General features: G+C 45.7%; 2 protein-coding genes across 13 annotated transcripts in view; both read right to left on the bottom strand.

Annotated features, from left to right (window-relative positions):
* The window catches only part of VPS13D (vacuolar protein sorting 13 homolog D), a 115,019-nt gene extending 114,290 nt beyond the window's left edge, over positions 1 to 729 (bottom strand). For 10 of the 12 annotated variants that reach the window (XM_081923359.1, XM_081923355.1, XM_081923356.1 and 7 more), the window contains exon 1: positions 256 to 476. The gene's annotated coding sequence lies outside the window, so the exon portion shown is untranslated. Of the gene's footprint in view, positions 1 to 255; positions 481 to 594 lie in introns of those variants that run through there. The other 2 variants (XM_081923360.1, XM_081923358.1) reach the window with 2 other exon arrangements.
* Positions 730 to 1,390: 661 nt separating this feature from the next.
* Positions 1,391 to 18,657, bottom strand: part of LOC309376989 (tumor necrosis factor receptor superfamily member 1B-like) — a 40,384-nt gene continuing 23,117 nt past the window's right edge. The window contains exons 4-10 of the mRNA XM_081923952.1: positions 17,093 to 17,242; positions 12,799 to 12,892; positions 11,572 to 11,765; positions 9,594 to 9,671; positions 8,160 to 8,197; positions 5,995 to 6,223; positions 1,391 to 4,855 (exon numbers count right to left, since the gene is read on the bottom strand). Coding sequence (XP_081780078.1) covers positions 4,566 to 4,855; positions 5,995 to 6,223; positions 8,160 to 8,197; positions 9,594 to 9,671; positions 11,572 to 11,765; positions 12,799 to 12,892; positions 17,093 to 17,242 — 1,073 coding nt within the window. The 3' untranslated portion in view covers positions 1,391 to 4,565. The remainder of the gene's footprint in view (positions 4,856 to 5,994; positions 6,224 to 8,159; positions 8,198 to 9,593; positions 9,672 to 11,571; positions 11,766 to 12,798; positions 12,893 to 17,092; positions 17,243 to 18,657) is intronic.

Below are 18,657 nucleotides of genomic sequence, written 5' to 3'. Positions count from 1 at the left end.
AAAGCACCATATAGACCCGAGAAAGGCTAGGTGAAGCGTTTCCTACGACCCAAACGGTACACGAATACTAAAGGAGGGTGAAATGGGAAGAAGCTCCTTCTACCGGCCGACCTCACAGGGTTGTTCGCAAAGATGGACACCTAGAGAAGAGGCACGAAGGAATGCCAATGGGCATACTATTCTCCCCAACGACAACATGGTGGGGGCGGAGGGGGGAGGAGAGAGAATGGGAAGACGCTAATCGCACGGACCTACCTCACGGGGTTGTTGTGAAAGGGAGGGGGGAGAAGCCCAACACACTGGAGATAAATGGACGTGCGAAGCCAAAACCAAGTGCGAAGCTAGCGGGCCCCGCCCCCTTTTCCCATCAGGCGTAGCGAGAAAGTCACCTCCTCGCCAGCCAAAGGGAGGGGGAAAGGACAGGGCAGCCCAGGCGGGCCTGCGCCGGGTCTTCTTCTACTCCGCCGCTGCCTCCCGCCTCAGCACTTCCGGCGACGTCGAGTGACGGCCAGTTACTTCCCTCTTCCGTCCTCTCCCCGGCGCGCGCGCGCGCGCGCGAGAGAGAGAGAGAGAGAGAGAGAGAGGCGGGCGTACCTGCCAGTCCTCGCGGGTCGCCGTCCTGCGCTCGCTTGTGTGACAAGGGACCAGCCGAGCCGGGCTGGTCCCGCCTACCTTCGGCCTGCGTCAGGTCGAGCGCAGAGCGAAGGCGCAGGCCGAGACGTGGGACGCAGAGCCGTCGATCGGATCTGTCGGCCGGGCCGGGCGTTTGCCGAACGCCATTGCTGGGAGGCCGGGGAAAGCGGGCGTGACCCCGGGGGGGGGGGCTCTCGGTTGTCATGGCAACGGAGGCCGCCCCGTTCAGGCTGCAGTGCTGTGCGCAGGCGCAGCTTAACTTAGTTGTAGAACGGTTGGATAGAAACTGCACTGACTTAGCTCAGTTTGTTAGAAGGGGGCGCTGGTGACGCCAAGGTTGCAGGTTCCATCCCCGTACGGACACCTGCAACCTGCACATTCCTGCGGGTTGGACAAGGCTCTATGCTGCCTTTGGCTGAGTATTCACTCCAAGCCCTCCAACATGTCTCCCATGAAAATAGGGACGGTCCTATTCCCTAATAATAATAATAATATTTATACTCTGTCCATTGTACTGGACGGAGCCATTCTGGGCAGCTTCCAACATACGTAAAAACGTATATAAACATGAAGCATTAAAACTAAACTATACATGGCTGCCTTCAGATGTCTTCTAAAGGTCTAGTTCCTTATTCTCTGATTAAAATAGGGACGCTGTAATGATTTAAAAATTGGGGTTTGCTGCCCAACTCCCCATGGGATTCTTGGGTCCCCTAAGTCTATGATCCATGAGAGAAGAATGGATGGAGACAGGAGCCAGTGGAAAGCAAGGCAGATGTTTATTTTTCTGTTGCAACAGAGTTCCTTCCCCTCCTTGCAAGGAGGCAAGAGAGACCCTGAACAAAAGTATACAGGAACCTTTAAAGACTTTTGACATTGCCCAACCCCCTTACCTAAAGACCACCCCAAAATCATCATACATACATCATAGGAGACAGTCTACACCAGGCATGTCTGAAAGTCCATTTCGGGGGTCTAATCCGGCCTGCAGGTCACTTTAACAACTCTGGGGTAAAATTGTAAAAAAAGCTTAACAACTTTGGTCGGACCTCACGCATGTTTACTTCATCAAATCTGGCCCTCTTTGAAAAAAGTCTGGGCACCCCTGGTCTACACAGAATCCTCTCTGCCAGGATAAGGGTCATTGATTGCATTACCTGGGCAGCCTGGCCTTTCTTTAGCGATGGTTCATACTTTAGTTCCTGAATCCAAGTCACAGGCTCACCCTATTCATACACAAATAAGCCCTTAAAACAGGACTTGTAAGCAAAAGGACAGTGGGAAGGCTTTCCCCATTTGCCTCCCTTACTGCAGAGGAATATTTGAAGTTAATGGGAGAGTCCAAACGGCTTCAGGATTGGTCTCCTGAACATGGTTTATATATTTAGATATGGGTGCATTTATGAATGCTTATTCTATATTTGAGGCCTTAGAATTCTTGTAACGCTAAGGAAAAGCAGGAAATTCCAGGATCAAATCAGAAACCGGGATGGCATCTGTAAATCTGGGACTGTTCCTGGAAAATAGGGACACTTGGTGGGTCTCATTCCGATTTGTTTATGAGATTATGACAACGGCGACGATGATCAGTTGGACTTGTTACCCGAAGTTTCCAAACAATGTCAATTTTAAAACAAAATGCATTGCATAATACAAAGGTGAATTCATATAAAGAAGCATTAATGCTTTTGTAATTCAAACAGCACACATGCACCGAATGACGACAGTAAAATAACAATAAAAACATAAATTGGCTCAGCCCATCAAAGTCCTGGTGGAAAAGCCAAGTTTTTGCTTGGCGCTGAATAATGCCAGGTAGACCTCACATATGACAAGGAGCATTCATCCTGATTTGCTTGTGGGGTCTTTATAAGTCTTCCCATTAGTCATTTGTTTGCCCCATCAGTTCCAGGTTTGTTTGCACTAGGGCAACAGCACAGGTTAAACCCCCTGCTTTCCACTGGTGCTGCCGAATGCCCCATTTTACTGCCTCCCATTACAATAAATGGCATGTGAAGATCTGAGTGTGTGAAGATGTGAAAGCCACTCAAAATTACCACACAATAGATGTCCCTGTCAGATTTATTTAGCGATAGAACTGCACGTCCCACCTGCTGGGTTTGGGTACTTTGGCCTGTCTGGAGAGCACGGGCCCAACAGACACCGGAAAAAGCTTGAGGGTTGTTCCTTATAAGTCATACCAACAACGAAAAAATGGTTATGCTATGCAAAGTCTAGTTTCATTTCACGGGGATTATCAGCTGTTGCAAGCTCTGCTTAACTTTCCTGAAAACGGAATTCTCCATTTATCAGCGACTCAAGATGCTTCAAAATCATAGAGGCAGAGGAGTTTGGGTCCTTCTAGCTCAGAACTTTCTGCACTGAAAGAAAACAGCTCTTTGGGGTTTCAAATAGGAGTCCCTCCCAGCGCTACCTGGAGATGCCAGGGATTGGACCTAAGACCTTCTGCATTCAAAGCAGGTGCTCCTCCAACGCAACGGTAGGATCAGGAGGCAAAGCAAAATTCTTCACTATTTTTCTCCAAGGCGTCTCTCAAGCAAGCATGCGTAAGGGAGGTAGAAAGTTAAACATTAGCAACTGAAGCTTTCTCGTGCACAGATGACTAAAATTCCCTCTCTATTTTTTATAAAACTGCTTCCTCTCCCCACTCAGTGATATATTACATTCTTTTCTTTATTTATTACAGCAACTGTACACAATTACATAAATGTAAAAGAATGCTGACTAAAATTCTGGGAAACTAAACTGAATAGGGAAAAAAAGGTTTAGAAAAACAAATTCATCATTCTTATTGAACAATGGAAACCTATTATGAAGGAAAACATTCATTGCAATCAAATTGCAGCTATCTTACAGGCCTGGGGCTCTGGAAGTGTGACTGAAAATCCAGTCTTCTGCTTAAATTGGATAACTAAGCCACCTTTTACCAGGTCAGATCCAGCTCAGTATTGTTGACACTGACCGGCAGCAGCTCTCCAGGGTTTATGGCAGGAGCCTTTCCAAACTACCTGAGTTTGCCTCGGACCTTTAGGGAACAATGCATGTGATGTGCCACTAAGTTGTAGATGTCCCTAATGACCACAGGAAGCTGCCTTATACTGAGTTAGACCGTTGGTCCATCTACCTCAGTATTGTCAACACTGACTGGCAGCGGCTCTCCAGGTTTTCAGATGGGACATTCCTAGCCCTACCCAGAGATACCAAAGATCAGACTTGGAGCTCTTTGCATGCAATGCATGTGCTCTATATACGCTCCCACAGGAAGCTGATACATATGGTCAGACCATTAATCCATCTGGTTCAATATGGTCTACACAATAACTAACAGTGGCCCTCAAAGGTTTAAGACAGGGGAGCATTCACAGCCCCATCTGGAGATGCTGGGGACTGAACCTGGGACCTTCTGCACGCAAAGCACATGGTTTTCCCACAGAGCAACATCTCCCAGTTGCTAAAAACACAGGTAGCATTTCTCCACTCCCTGGGCAGAGCTTGTCTGGGTTTGAATCTGGGACTTCCTGCACCCTAAGCAAAAATAATACACATAGGCCAAAAAGCAGGAATGGGGCAAACTAGGGGGTGATGGAAAGAAAAAGGTGGGATGGAGGCATAGGGGGAGGGGACACATTTTGTGGTGGCAACTGGGCACGGAATCAGAGCACCATATCTCTTTAGGTGTAATTTTGGGGCAACGTGGTGATCAACGCATTCCAGAATCTGCATCTTTAGTCACCAACAAATCCTGGAATTCCAATACTGTACGTATATTTCTCACAAAGTTTGTTTTCTCCCCCTTTTATATATTACTAATTAAGCACCTGAGATTCTCTAGAACCCGTGGCGGGCTTGTGATCCATTTGTAACATACAAAAACTGCTGTTCCACACTCTGCGAGTCTCCACAAGCCTCCCTCATGTAGCCTTCATGCCCATATCTTGTATGCTCAGGGGAAGTGCCTTCCCCAGGCTGTGGTCAAACGAATCCATATTGTCCTCAACCTCTTCCGCAATCTGCGTCCCGCTCTCCTTTTTCAAGGGGCTTTCTTCCTTCGACAGGGGAAGGTCTTCTGCCAAAGCGCAGTCTCTGGAATTGGAGGCACCCGAAGCATTCAGCAACTGGAACGGCAAGCTGTGGTCCGAAGCGTTACAGATGCTGACGGTGCAACTGACATTGACGTGTGTTCCTCCACTGCCGGATTGCTCTGTTAATAAAAAATAAGAAGGCAAAACCAATTTATAGCTGGCACTTTACTCCACGATAGCTCTCTTTTGTGCATCCTGGTGCATCTTGACTGTGCTGGAGGGGCTGCCATGTGGTTGGTACATATAAGCACATATGGTGGGACTGAAATTTGGTGGCTGAAAGGTGGCTGAATTTTGGAAGAAGGTGTTTGCTGAAATCGCTCCAATAGCTGCACAAACCATTACTCCGTCTTTCTACCTGGTGCTTTTGAACCAGTACATAGAAGCAGAACTTGTTTCACCTCATAACAGCAGCCCAGGGTTGTACTGCATTGCCAAATCCTAATAATTAAGATTCAGAAAAACTTCTGTGTTCTGTTTATAATATGGTTTGGGGCGCGGAGTTATCTGTCTTGTTAATAATTTGGATTGCTGGTGTTCTAGGGTTTAACAAATTACCTTTATTGAAAAGATAGTTCGCAGACTAAAAGTGTCTAAAGGGCAGAGCTTGAATGAACATTTTTATTATATACAACATGATTTTATTTCTTATACAAATATTGAGGCACATGGTGGTTACTCAGTGCCAGCCATACATGCAAAAGTCTGGTTTGTTTAAAACTATATAGAACCCTTATTCTCAATAATGATAGAACTCACAGGCGGAGAACACTTTTGTTTTTCTATACAGTGGTACCTCTGGTTACGAACTTAATTCGCTCCAGCGGTCCATTCTTAACCTGAAACCGTTCATAACCTGAGGTACCACTTTAGCTAACGGGGCCTCCCGCTGCCGCCATGCCGCCGGTGTGCAGTTTCTGTTCTCATCCTGAGGTAAAGGTCTTAACCTGAGGTACTACTTCCGGGTTAGCGGAGTGTGTCACCCAAGGTGTTCATAACCCGAGGTACCACTGTATCTTTATTATTTGTAAGGAGGACACTCTATTGTCGCTTTGGAGCTGCACTGGACCTGTGCACTTTTGTCCTTCCGTGCCGTGACACTTTCTGCTTTATATTTTTGTTTCTTTGTTTTCTTTCTTGCTATATTTGTACTTTTCTTTTGTAACTGAACAATATACCTATTTAAAGCACACTATTATTGGGCAACTGATAAATGGAATAAACGAGTACAAGTAGCATGCTCAGGGGAGTTCCTTACTTGAGTGATGCACGCAGGTATTTGATGGAGAAGATCTTTGTTGAATCCTCTCTGTGTCGGTGCTTAAAGTACCCTCACTGCTGACTCCACTGCTTTTCTCAGAGGCCGGTGGGCTATCTAAAGACCCGCTGCTTGAGGCGGAGACCTGAAGGAGATTCTGCTCCTCCTGCTGCAGAGCGTTGGTGTCCTGATGCCAGTTGGTGGGTGCTTTTTCGGGACACGAAAATGGCTAGAAAGCAACGAAGGACAGAGGTTTCAGAGACACACCAACTTTGTGTTCAAGTAACTGACCATCGGCAGGTGCCCCTGACTGAGTTTTCATTTAAAAAAAAAGTCCTCCTAAACAGAAAGTTATGAGGCAAAACATGCAAGTACCTTTCAAACAATTTATGTGAATTGAGAGTGGCCGTGATGTAGCCACCTTATCTGTTTTTAGTCCTGTTGTGTTTAGCCGGCACCAGTATGTGAGAGAGAGATCAATATTATGTTATCTCCACAAGCAGGACCAGCAGCACATTAAAGGCATCCAATGAAACAAGAAGCTTGAATTATTCAGGAATAAAGTCTCTGCGTAAAAGGGTTGGGGGTGGTTGTCTCTCTGATTTTATGTTATGCCATGATCCCTAATGGCGGCCTTTTTGTGTTATGCCCCGCCACACCATGGCAGCCATTTTGCGGTTGGCACCTCCAACACACACTCAACATTTGAAATGTGCCCACTGGTACAAAAAGGTCAGCGACCCTCCAATGCAGAGCAGAGGAGTTGTAATTATCTATATTCACATTTGCCTAAGTATTATCACTGAATACTCCCATTACATTTCCGAGCACAATTCAAAGTGTCGGTGCTGACCTTTAAAGCCCTAAGCAGCCTCGGTCCAGTATACCTGAAGGAACGTCTCCACCCTCATCATTCTACCCGGACACTGAGGTCCAGCACCGAGGGCCTTCTGGCGGTTCCCTCACTGCAAGAAGCCAAGTTACAGGGAATCAGGCAGAGGGCCTTCTCGGTAGTGGCACCCGCCCTGTGGAACACCCTCCCACCAATGTCAAAGAGAAGAACAACTACCAGATTTTTAGAAGACATCTGAAGGCAGCACTGTTTAGGGAAGCTTTTAATGTTTAACAGACTACTGTATTTTAATGCTTTGTTGGAAGCCGCCCAGAGTGACTGGGAAAACCCAGCCAGATGGGCGGGATATAAATAATAAATTCTATTCTATTCTATTCTGTTCTGTTCTGTTCTGTTCTGTTCTCTAACCCAAACTGCAGGTCACAGTTAATATTTAGCTGAGGGCTGATGACCATCCCCGGCATTTGTGTTAGGAGGCAGAGTACTCACCTCCAGACAGTCATTGCAGAAGCTAGAGTGCATTTCACAGGGCCAGGCATCAGGAGCTGGCATTCTTGGGCAGTTGTTGAGAGATCCACACCCCAGTGGGGGGATGGGGGGATATAATTTGATTTGAAGGGCCAAGGGGTTGGGAGAAGGCTGACTTGGACCATACTGAGCTATATGGACCAAGGACTGTGTCCAACCTTTATACAGAGTAGACCCACTGACATTAATAGAAGTAGATCCACAGGTGCAAGGACGCTGGGATACCCAGTGGAGTTTACCCTCCATCTCCCTATGTGCCTCCCTCAATCTGTTATGGGGATTCTCCACAACTCACCAAAGCAGATTTGGGGACGGCAAAGGGAAGGGGTAGGCAAGTTTTGTTGGGCAAGCAAAAATCCCCTTGCTTGCAAATCTTCACTGCATACGGTCCAAAGGACCAAAGTTAGTCATCTCCATTAGTTCGATGGGCATACTCTGAAAAGAACCAATGTTTGACACAACCCTAACGGTCTGACTTTGTATAAGGTAGCTTCCTATAACCTCCACTCTCTTCTTCTTAAAAATTTGCCTCAGGAAGGTTTTGATAGTGCTCCAAGGCATTACGGGACATTAAAATGGTTCTATATGAGAAGCACCATGTCAGGGGCCTTATGGGTAATTAAAATGGAGGGTGCCTCATGGACTCGGTGACCTGGTGCAGTGGGGATTTGCAGAGGTGCACTGGGGTTGCCCACAGATGCTGTCTGTGGCACACAGGGAGGAGCATCCATGCTTGGTATAGTTGGAGATGAAAATACAAGATTATAGAGAGGCTGTCACTCACCTGTTTTTCCTTGGCAAAAGGCAGTACATAAAGGTGGCCTGCAAAAGAGAAAAATCACAAATTACAAATTAACCTCCCTTCATGCAAAACTAGTTCCTGCAAAAGCCCACAGAGGAATGGATGGATTTGTCAATTTCAGTTTCTCTCGGCTTCTCATTTCTTCCCGTCTTTTAGCTATAAACCAGGACAAGGACAGGGAACTAGATCCATCTTTCCCCAACCCCTGTGGGCAGCTTTGACAGTTGGGCTGGGGCTGCCCACCTGACAATCACCTGATGTCACAATGTAGCCACACAGTACTTTGCAAGCACCCCTGTGGTCGCTGGTGGGGACCTGACAATCGGAGCTCTATACATTGGAAGATGCCCCAAAGGTGTAGCTCTTGAAACACAATTATCAGAATACTTCAACTACCTATGCCAATTAGCATTGCATGTGCCTAGAAAGAGATATAGGAATGGCCAGTTCATATCATTTAGAAAAACTAACCTATTGGACCCATTCATGTTAACCAAATTGTGCATAGTAATTCTCCCCTAACCGCTGAAGGAGGCCAATTGGGTCTAAAAGCCTTTGACTAAATTTGTTGCTATTGTATTATCTTTGTGATTTTCTCCGTTTCGACTGCATGCTTATGTTTCCACATTGCGTTAAAGTTGTGTTTTATTTTCTTATAATATTTAGAAACATTTTTTTCCTGTTCCTACCCAACTTAAATCTTTGAGACTTGTTTTGTATCGTGGGGATAGAGCATCCTTTTATCATGTTGCACAGTTACTAAGAGAACATCTGTTCTTATCCATTGGGCTGCCTGGTTTTCTGTGCTGCAAATTCCAAGAATCTGGAGCTGTCCAGCAACATCTGTTGTCATTTATTGGAAGCTGGTATGTTCACTGCTGCTGGGAGCATAGCCAAGATTCCGATCTCATTCTTTTCTCTGATTTCCGGCTAAGACCTCTTGCAGCTTAGAAAAATATAATACTATCCCCTCCAGAAAGTTGGGAAAGAGAGAAAGCTGGGGCAGCAGGCAGGCAGAGTATTCCGAAGCTATGTAAGTAAACTCTAGCAAGATCACTGAGACGTAAGATTGTACAGTTGGAAGGTACCCCAACGATCGTCTAGTCCAGCCACTTGCAAAGCCAGCAACAGAGAGGAATGGAAACACAGGCAGGAGAGAACACTGTACTAGGGGTATAAAGAGTTGAACTGTATAATGGAAGACAGGAGAGAACCCGCTGTATACAAAACAAAACAAACAGAATGGGGGCTTATAATGAAAGAGAGGACAATGGAGGACTTTGAATATGTTCACCACCAGGGGGAGCTCTGAGTGCAAGAGACCACCAGGGGGTCTGAGGATCTCTTAACAGGGATGCAGCAGCCATGATGTGGTTTAGTTGCGGTATTTCCTCAGCAGTTCTTCACACATCTCACCTTTTTTCCTCAGAACAAAGCAGGCACAAGTCCCTCCGATCAGTGCAAAGATGGCACACGCCACTCCGGCCACCAAACCTGGGAAGACAAATGACGACAGTGCTAGGAACCCCAATGCAAAACCCAGAAAAACACAACTTCCAAAGCTTCCAGTTTGCATATGGAAAACACTAGGGTTTTAAGATGTCACATTTCTGGAAACTTTGAAGTGTACTGGGTGAGGGGGGAGTCAGTTTCAACAATGTAAATGATGGGCAAAATTGAATTTTATGCCACCTTATCAAACCTAGACTGGACTTAAGGAAGAAGGATCTAAATCTGGGTCCTCAAAATTAGCCAGAGTGAAATGTCTTTTTTTTGGTCGTTCTGTTGTGGATGACATGTAATAATAATAATAATAATAATAGTGGTAGTAGTAGCAACCCTTAACGTTGTTTTTTTACTGCACTTCTAAGTGCTCAAAGCACCCACCATGTGTTATCTAGCTGTGATCTTTTATTTCTTCGATTTCCTAACCAGCCTTCCCAGGGCAGGTTTACAGCAATACAGTTATAAAAGCAGTTATGCAATCAAATGGTTATGAAACCATGTACAACAGTCCCAACCAAAACAAGAGCAGGGGTTCTGGATTTCTACAAAAGTGATGGGTCCCCAAAACAAAACACCTTAACAATGAAAGAGCAGAGCAAAGAGGCGCATCTGTAACACATGGCAGAAGCTGGATGCACCTCTGTAGGGAAGGAGTTCTGCCTTTAGGGGCTGCCACAGAGAAGGCCCCCATCCTGGGCCACCTTTCCCCACATTCCTGACCATGGCAGCACTACCAAGAGAGCCCCCTCTGCAGATCTTTACACCCAAGAGGACCCTTAGGGATGGAGTCAGAAGTCCTACACGGCAAAGTTTGCAAACCTGTTCTTTTCTTCATGGGCCATTTGAAAATTGATGAGGGCCTTGACGGACCATATAATGTTATTTTTCTGCCCCGGGTAGCAATTGTAATGTGTTGTAGTCTTTCCTTATTTATTTTTTATTTGCTTCCTCCTGCTAATTCTTCCCAAGGAAGGATCCAAAGGGTTATTTAGCCCAACCCTCAGCAATGTAGGAGTCACAGCTTTAGAATCCCTGACAGATGACCCTCCAAACTCTGCTTAAAAACCTCCATCAAAGGAGAACCCACCACCTTCCTAGGTAGTCTGTTATTACACAGAAACATAGAATTGTAGAGTCGGCAAGGCCCTGAGGATCAACTAGTCCAACCCCCTGCAACGCAGGAATATGCAGCTGACCCATGCAGGTATCGAACCTGCAACCTTGGTGCTATCAGCACCATGCTCTAGCCAGCTGAGTTATCCAGGCCCCCTCAATGGTTGAGATGCATTCCTTTGATGCAAGCTGCTTTGAGCATGATTATCTTTGTGGGCGAAAAACTATGAACAAACTACAAACGAATGAGTCCATCCCGACCCCTGCCTGGAAATGGCGAATATTGAACCTGAGACCTGGCACTGTGGCGCTGTGTCCCCCTCTCTAAAAGAGGAACATGAGCCCAGCTCACTCTGTACACTGCCTAGGTAAAGGTAAAGGTACCCCTGACCATTAGGTCCAGTCGTGACAGACGCTGGGGTTGTGCGCTCATCTCACTCTATAGGCCGCGGGAGCCGGCGTTTGTCCACAGATAGCTTCCGGGTCATGTGGCCAGCATGACAAGGCCGCTTCTGGTGAACCAGAGCAGCACACAGAAACGCCGTTTACCTTCCCGCCACAGCGGTACCTATTTATCTACTTGCACTTCATGCTTTCGAACTGCTAGGTTGGCAGGAGCAGGGACCGAGCAACGGGAGCTCACTCCGTAGCGGGGATTCAAACCACTGACCTTCTGATCGGCAGGTCCTAGGCTCTGTGGTTTAACCCACAGCGCCACCTGCGTCCCACACTGCCTAGAAGTTAAGTTAATTCCCCCGCCCCCCACAATGCTCACCAGCAATTTGAGACATGTCTGCCGTAGGCTGTTGCCGAACCTCCTGCGTCCTCGCTGTCGGACTCCTGGTGACCAAAGGACTCTTTGCAGTGACTGTGGTGTGCAGAAGAGTTGCCACGGTGCCCATGGGCGCACTGAGATCGCTGCAAACTGCATCATGGGTGCTGTTTCCAGGAGTGATTTCTGATTCACAACTGTGAGGATCAAAAAAAAATAAATGGGAGAAGGAAAGTGAAAAATCCAGCAAGAACCAGGAAAGTGTACGCTTATGACAGTTAAACCAATCATAGAATTGCAGAATTGCAGAGAAGAATGGCAAACTAAGCTGCTGGATTATGCTGAAATGGCAAAACTGTCCGGAAAGCTCAGGAACCAAGAGGACCAGAACTTTAATAAAGAATGGGAAAAATGTATAATTTACTTGATAGACCACTGTAAGCAGATGAAAACATTATCAGGATTGCAATAACACTTGTAATGCAGAAAATACTATGGACAAAATGGAGAGACATAAAATTTGGATGATGAAATAATATGCAGTTGATAATATTTTTTGATAATAGGACTCATGGATGGGAAGGTGGGAAGTCTAGAGATTCGGAGAAATCTCTACACATGGATTTGTATTTTGTATTGTTATAATTCTACATTTGTAAAATCAAATAAAAATTATTTCGGGGGGGGGGGAGAATTGTAGAATTGGAAGGCACCCAAAGGATCATCTTATCCAACCCTCTGGAACCACAGCTAATATTTTTAAAATACTTAATACTAAACTTTAAGGCAGCAACTAATGAGGACTAAGGTCACTGGTACAGCAGCTGTTTTGCATGCAGAACATCCCAGGACCCAGTCTTCCCAAACCTGGAATTATTATGATTAAAATCTGTGTATCACCCTTCATCCATGGATCACTGGGCAGTTCACAACATAAAAACACAAAACAAGAACTCAAAATACATTTTAAAAAGCTAAAAACAAACACATTAAAAAGACCATATAATGTTTATTCAGCCAAAGGCCTGGTTATAGAGGAATGTGTTTGTGTGCGTCTATTCTTAAAGATCACTTGGGTTTTGCATTGCCAGTAATTAAGGTTCAAGTCTGTGTACTCCATCACCACGAAAACCCGCTTCAACTTTAAAGGAAGAAGCAGGACTGCTAGCATCCTTTGCAAGGCTGCCACCTGTGTATCTGCATATTTGGTGGAGAGATGGGGCAACTTACATCCTGTGAGGCCTGCAGGAGGCGCTGTGGGACTCCACATCTGAAAATGTGCCTGGACCGCAGGGCACACATTCCACATCCCTATTTTCTGTGCCTACAAACAAACAAACAGGCATTTTCAAAGCGTTCTGGTTAGTCACGTCCACAGAAACATGAGAGCGGAAAATGGCTCAGAATCCCAGACCCAGATGCTTTGAAGTTGACCTCCCAGAGGAACCATAGTTCCCAGGTTCCCAGCTCTCTTTTTAAAGAGAGAGAGAGAGTTTCTTTTATATATACAGAATTTTTATTAAATTTTCTGTTTTACAATTTAAAGTACTCATTTTTACATCCTTAAGATATCAGTGACTTCGCTTCTTCTCTTTCCACAGTTCATTTCGCATATCATAAATCCCCGCATATTTTACAAAAAACTATACCATTCAGTATTCCATTATTACGTCCATCAAAACTTATTTACACTGTTGAATTTATCTTAATGCTTCTTCAGCTGTACACAATTATTTCCCACATATTCAACAGACAGAGTTTCTAGCATTTGTAGAAGTTGATACATGAGATAAAAGCCACATTCACACCACACATTTGAAGCACTTTGACCCTTACTGTCCATAGCTGTCAACTTTTCCCTTTTCTTGGGAGAAATCCTATTCGGAATAAGGGAATTTCCCTTAAAAAGGGGGAAATGTTGACAGCTATGCTACTGTCATGGCTTCCCCCAAAGAATTCTGGGAGCTGTAGTTTGTTAAGGGTTCTGAGAGTTGTTAGGAGACACACACACACACCAATTCCCCTCCCAGAGTGGTTTAACAATCAATCCCTCTTCATAGGGAATCTGGGGATTTGCAGCTCTGTGTGAGAAATCTCCTAATAACTCTCAGCACACTTAACAAACTACAGGCACCCAGAATTTGTGGTAGGGGCGGAGGGAGGAAGCCACAACTGTTTAAAGATGATGGTCCATGTTTGGATATTTGAGGGGTGCAACTTAGATGATGGAGCAAATGGGTCTTCCGTTGCTCCAGAGGGAAGCACCCATGGCAGTTCAAATTATAAAAAAGGAAACTTTGACAAAACAGTAGGAAGAGCTTCCAGGCGACACGGACTGCCTTACAGGGGAACAGACCCCGCCTCAGAAGTGATGGTCTCTCCTTAGATGTTCTAGAGCCTGGGATAAGCGCAGGAAAGTGGGGAGCAGCCTAATTTGTCACCTAAAATAAAGCAATGAGAGGAATAGAACCTGTACATTTCAGTTGTTCCCCCTGTGTCAGTTGTACTCAGAGCAGACCAATTGAAATAAACAGATCTGATGAACTTAATTGATTTCAGTGGGACGCGGGTGGCGCTGAGGGTTAAACCACAGAGCCTAGGACTTGCCGATCAGAAGGTTGGCGGTTCGAATCCCTGCGACGGGGTGAGCTCCCGTTGCTCGCTCCCTACTCCTGCCAACCTAGCAGTTCAAAAGCACGTCAAAGTGCAAGTAGATAAATAGGTACCACTCCGGCGGGAAGGTAAACGGCGTTTCCGTGTGCTGCTCTGGTTTGCCAGAAGCAGCTTAGTCATGCTGGCCACATGACCCGGAAGTTGTACACCAGCTCCCTCGGCCAATAAAGCGAGACGAGCGCCGCAACCCCAGAGTCAGTCACGACTGGACCTAATGGACATGGGTCCCTTTACCTTTTACTTTGAGTAGGACTTAGTTGGATACAACTTATTTAAAAGCGCTGCAATACCACTTCTTCGCTGAAGGGTTTTAAACAGAGGTTGGACAGACATCTGTCGGGGATTCTCGAACTGTGATGCAGCGGGTTGGACTAAATGACCCCTTGGGATCCCTTCCAACTTGACAGTTCTATGATTCTACAACAGCACACTGCCCACCTGCAGCTGCCAGCAACTGGCACCCAGAGGCCTAATTCAGGAGAGATCCTGCACGACTACAGTTGCGGCGGTGCCTAAGAACTCTTTTTGGACACTTTGGGTGTTGCAAAGTAACCTATAAGCTTCCCAAATATTTTGTGTGTGTGAAGTTTATCATTTCTTTGCCTGAGCCGCACAGAAGTTTTACTGGCTCTTTGCCACGCTCCAAATCTCTCCCTGCATTATCGGCCACTGCCCTTTCCCGTCCCTGTGTAAACTTCCCCTTCCTGCCAGTGAACTTTGCAGAACAACAAAACCTCCTACAACATGCAGGTCAGAGATTGCACTCTTTCGTGTTCCCAGCCTGCTCTGGCTCTGCTTCCTTGGCTTCCTGGCGCCTCATTCCTACCTGACTTGCTACCTGCCTCTCTCTGTATCTGCCTTGATTGCCTTTCAGGAATTGAGCTATGGAAGAGCCATAGCTCAGGGGCAGAGAATCTGCTTTGCATGCAGAAGGTCCCAGGTTCAGTTTTACAGAAAGTAGGTCAGAAGGTTTTAGGTCATGTGGGTACAGCAAGAGAGTTTACCCCCGGTATATTTCATGCAGGGATGGGGAAGCCCTTTGAGAAGTTGCTGGCCTATAACCCACATCATTTATTTATTTATAAACATTCAAATATATCTGTATCAAATATTATATATATATATATATATATATATATATATATATATATATATATATATATATGTATTTGCTTTCGTAGATTTTCACGGGTACAGGAATGCAGGTTTTGGTGTCCTCGGGTGTCTTCCCGTGTAAAAGTTGGGGTGTCTAGGCGACGTTTCGACGAGGTCTCACTCGTCATCTTCAGGCTGGTGCTTTCGGCTTCTTGTTACTGGAACAGAGCAGGATCTCAGTGTTTGAGTTTCTATAAATACTGTTGAGGGGGTGTGGTGTATAGCCTCCAATGTTCTGGGCAGAGAGGAAGTTCCCAGGCTAGTGTGCCTTTTCTTCTTTTGTTCCTTAATTACTTGAGGGATATCTTGAGTGATTTCTTGAGTGATATCCTTTAGCAACTAATCCACACCTAATGACCCACCTAAGTGGTACTCAGGATATCACTCAAGAAATCACTCAAGATATCCCTCAAGTAATTAAGGAACAAAAGAAGAAAAGGCACACTAGCCTGGGAACTTCCTCTCTGCCCAGAACATTGGAGGCTATACACCACACCCCCTCAACAGTATTTATAGAAACTCAAACACTGAGATCCTGCTCTGTTCCAGTAACAAGAAGCCGAAAGCACCAGCCTGAAGATGACGAGTGAGACCTCGTCGAAACGTCGCCTAGACACCCCAACTTTTACACGGGAAGACACCCGAGGACACCAAAACCTGCATATATATGTATATGTATATATGTATATGTATATATATATGAATGAAGTTGCTGGCCTATAACCCACATCATTTATTTGTTTATAAACATATTCAAATATCTCTGTATCAAATATTATATATATTCTTTTATACACACACACACACACACACACACACATATATATACACACACACACACACATATATATTTATATACACACACACACAAAATCACAGCAGTTTACAACAATATAAAAAAATCACAAACCGTACAACCAACCCCCCAAAAAACCATAAATCATAAAAAATTAAAAGCAAAAAGAAATTTTTAAAACAAACATCAGTAGACCATCGGGTTGGGGAATGTACTCTTAATTGCCTGAATAGGCCTGGCGAAATAAAAGTTTTCAGCAGGCATTTGGCCCAGAAGGCACTTGCTGAATCTCTAGTGGCGGGGTATTCCACAGGACCGGGAAAATGACACTTAAAGGTATTTTCTCAATGCCGTCAAATGAGTCTCACCAACTCTGGGAACAACCAGAGGCTCTGGCCATCGGCCTTGCTGGTTGGGGCTGGCAGCAGATGTAGTCCCCAAAGACCATCAATTTCCTATCTCGAGTCACACCGAAGCCAGAAGTTCCCACACATGCCTCTCCATTCTCCATCCAGGTTAGAGTGTTGGACTGCAACCCAGGAGACCAGGGTTCAAATCCACGCCCAGCCATGAAGCTTTCTGGGTGGACATGACCCCAGTGCTTTGCCTAACCTCTCTCACAGGGCTGTTGCGATGATAAATTGGAGGACCACATGCACCAATAACACTAATAGGGACAGATTCCAGCCAGGCAAAAGCCCTTGAGGAGGGTGCAGAGCAGGGCTGGTGAGGGACGTGGCCCAAGGAGGGGTTTGAAGGCCATTTTGAGAGGTCTAGGGGGTTGCACTCTGCTGTTGGCCTGAGGTCCCCCACCTGCTGCTTTGAGATACCAGAAGACCCTTGTTTTTGTTTCTCTACCATCACCATTTGTCCCCTAGGGAGAAGAAAGTAAAGATTTACCTTGTTTTGCAACTCCAAAGCCTTTTTGGCATTGCTGGTATAACTTGCACCATATGCAGGTGCCTGAATAGGCCAGGTGGCAGAAGTGATGAGGAGGACACTGGCATGATCTGTCTTGCATCCGAGTGCACTCCCTTGTTTGAACCAATCCTAATTTCAGGGGGGAAATATAAGACATTAGGGGGCTGTAGAATGGCAGAAACCCAAGTCCTTGCTGTAAGAAGCCAATACAGTGGCACCTCGGGTTACATAAGCTTCAGGTTACAGACTCCACTAACCCAGAAATAGTACCTCGGGTTAAGAACTTTGCTTCAGGATGAGAACAGAAATTGTGCAGCAGTGGTTCAGCGGCAGCAGGAGGCCCCATTAGCTAAAGTGGTGCTTCAGGTTAAGAACAGTTTCAGGCTAAGAACGGACCTCCGGAAGGAATTAAGTACTTAACCTGAGGTACCACTGTACTCAAATGCCTGGAGATTGGGGAGGAGGTGGTGGGCGAGAGGGACAGTCCTCTTGTAGGGATTACAGGATTTGACTTAATTTGGTGGGAGACAGGAAGTGGCATTTTATAGGCTCTATGGAGGCCCTTGTATCTTTCCCTAGCTCAGTAATGGAGCCTCTGTTTTGCATGCAGAAGGTTACAGGTTCTATTCCTGGTATCTCCAAATAGGGCTGAGAGAGACCCCTGTCTGAAATCCTAGCAAGCCACTTTCAGTCAGTGGAGGCAATGTCTAGATAGATGGACCACTGGGCTGACTTGGTATAAGGCAATTTGCTGTACTAAATATATCCCTGCTGAAATATGAGAGGCCTTGGTGTAGTGGTTAAGAACAGTGGACTCGTAATCTGGTGAACCGGGTTCGCTTCCCCGCTCCTCCACATGCAGCTGCTGGGTGACCTTGGGCTAGTCACACTTCTCTGAAGTCTCTCAGCCCCACTCACCTCATGGAGTGTTTGTTGTGGGGGAGGAAGGGAAAGGAGAATGTTAGCCGCTTTAAGACTCCTTAGGGTAGTGATAAAGCAGAATATCAAATCCAAACTCTTCTTCTCATCAGTATTGGCATTCCACCGGCTCTTGAAGAGACATGTGTTCAGACAAGCTTTCCCCTGAACTTTTCAATCAAACTACTGTAACTGTTGGAATTGTTATTTTTTAAAAACAGGTTTGTTTCATTTTATACTTTAGTAGTGGGCAGTATTGGGTAATATTATGTATTTTCATTATGTGCGGATATTTTAAAATTGTAGCTCCTAGAAGCTGTCAGCATGTGGCAGCAGCCACACCCTGTGAACGGCTTCGATTGGCTAGCTAAACCAGGGGAGGGTAGCTGAGGGGTCTTAAACCCTCAGTGAGTTAGGGATTTCCCCTGCACGTGAAGACAGGCTCCGACAGATTGAGCAGACACAACCAATACTGGGTCCAATGGTCAAGAAGGCGGTTTCTGGACATACTGTAGAGGGAAGTGAGGGGCAGATGGGGCTTATCAACCTGGGAAGGTAGCCCATCTAGGAGGAGGAAAACTCTGATCCTAAACCTCTGTTACCTTGAGGGATATCTTTGTAAGAAA

This window comes from Podarcis melisellensis, assembly GCF_964234715.1.
Source record: "Podarcis melisellensis genome assembly, chromosome: 8".
Taxonomy (NCBI): domain Eukaryota; kingdom Metazoa; phylum Chordata; class Lepidosauria; order Squamata; family Lacertidae; genus Podarcis; species Podarcis melisellensis.
This window is presented reverse-complemented; position numbering and strand designations above follow the sequence as displayed.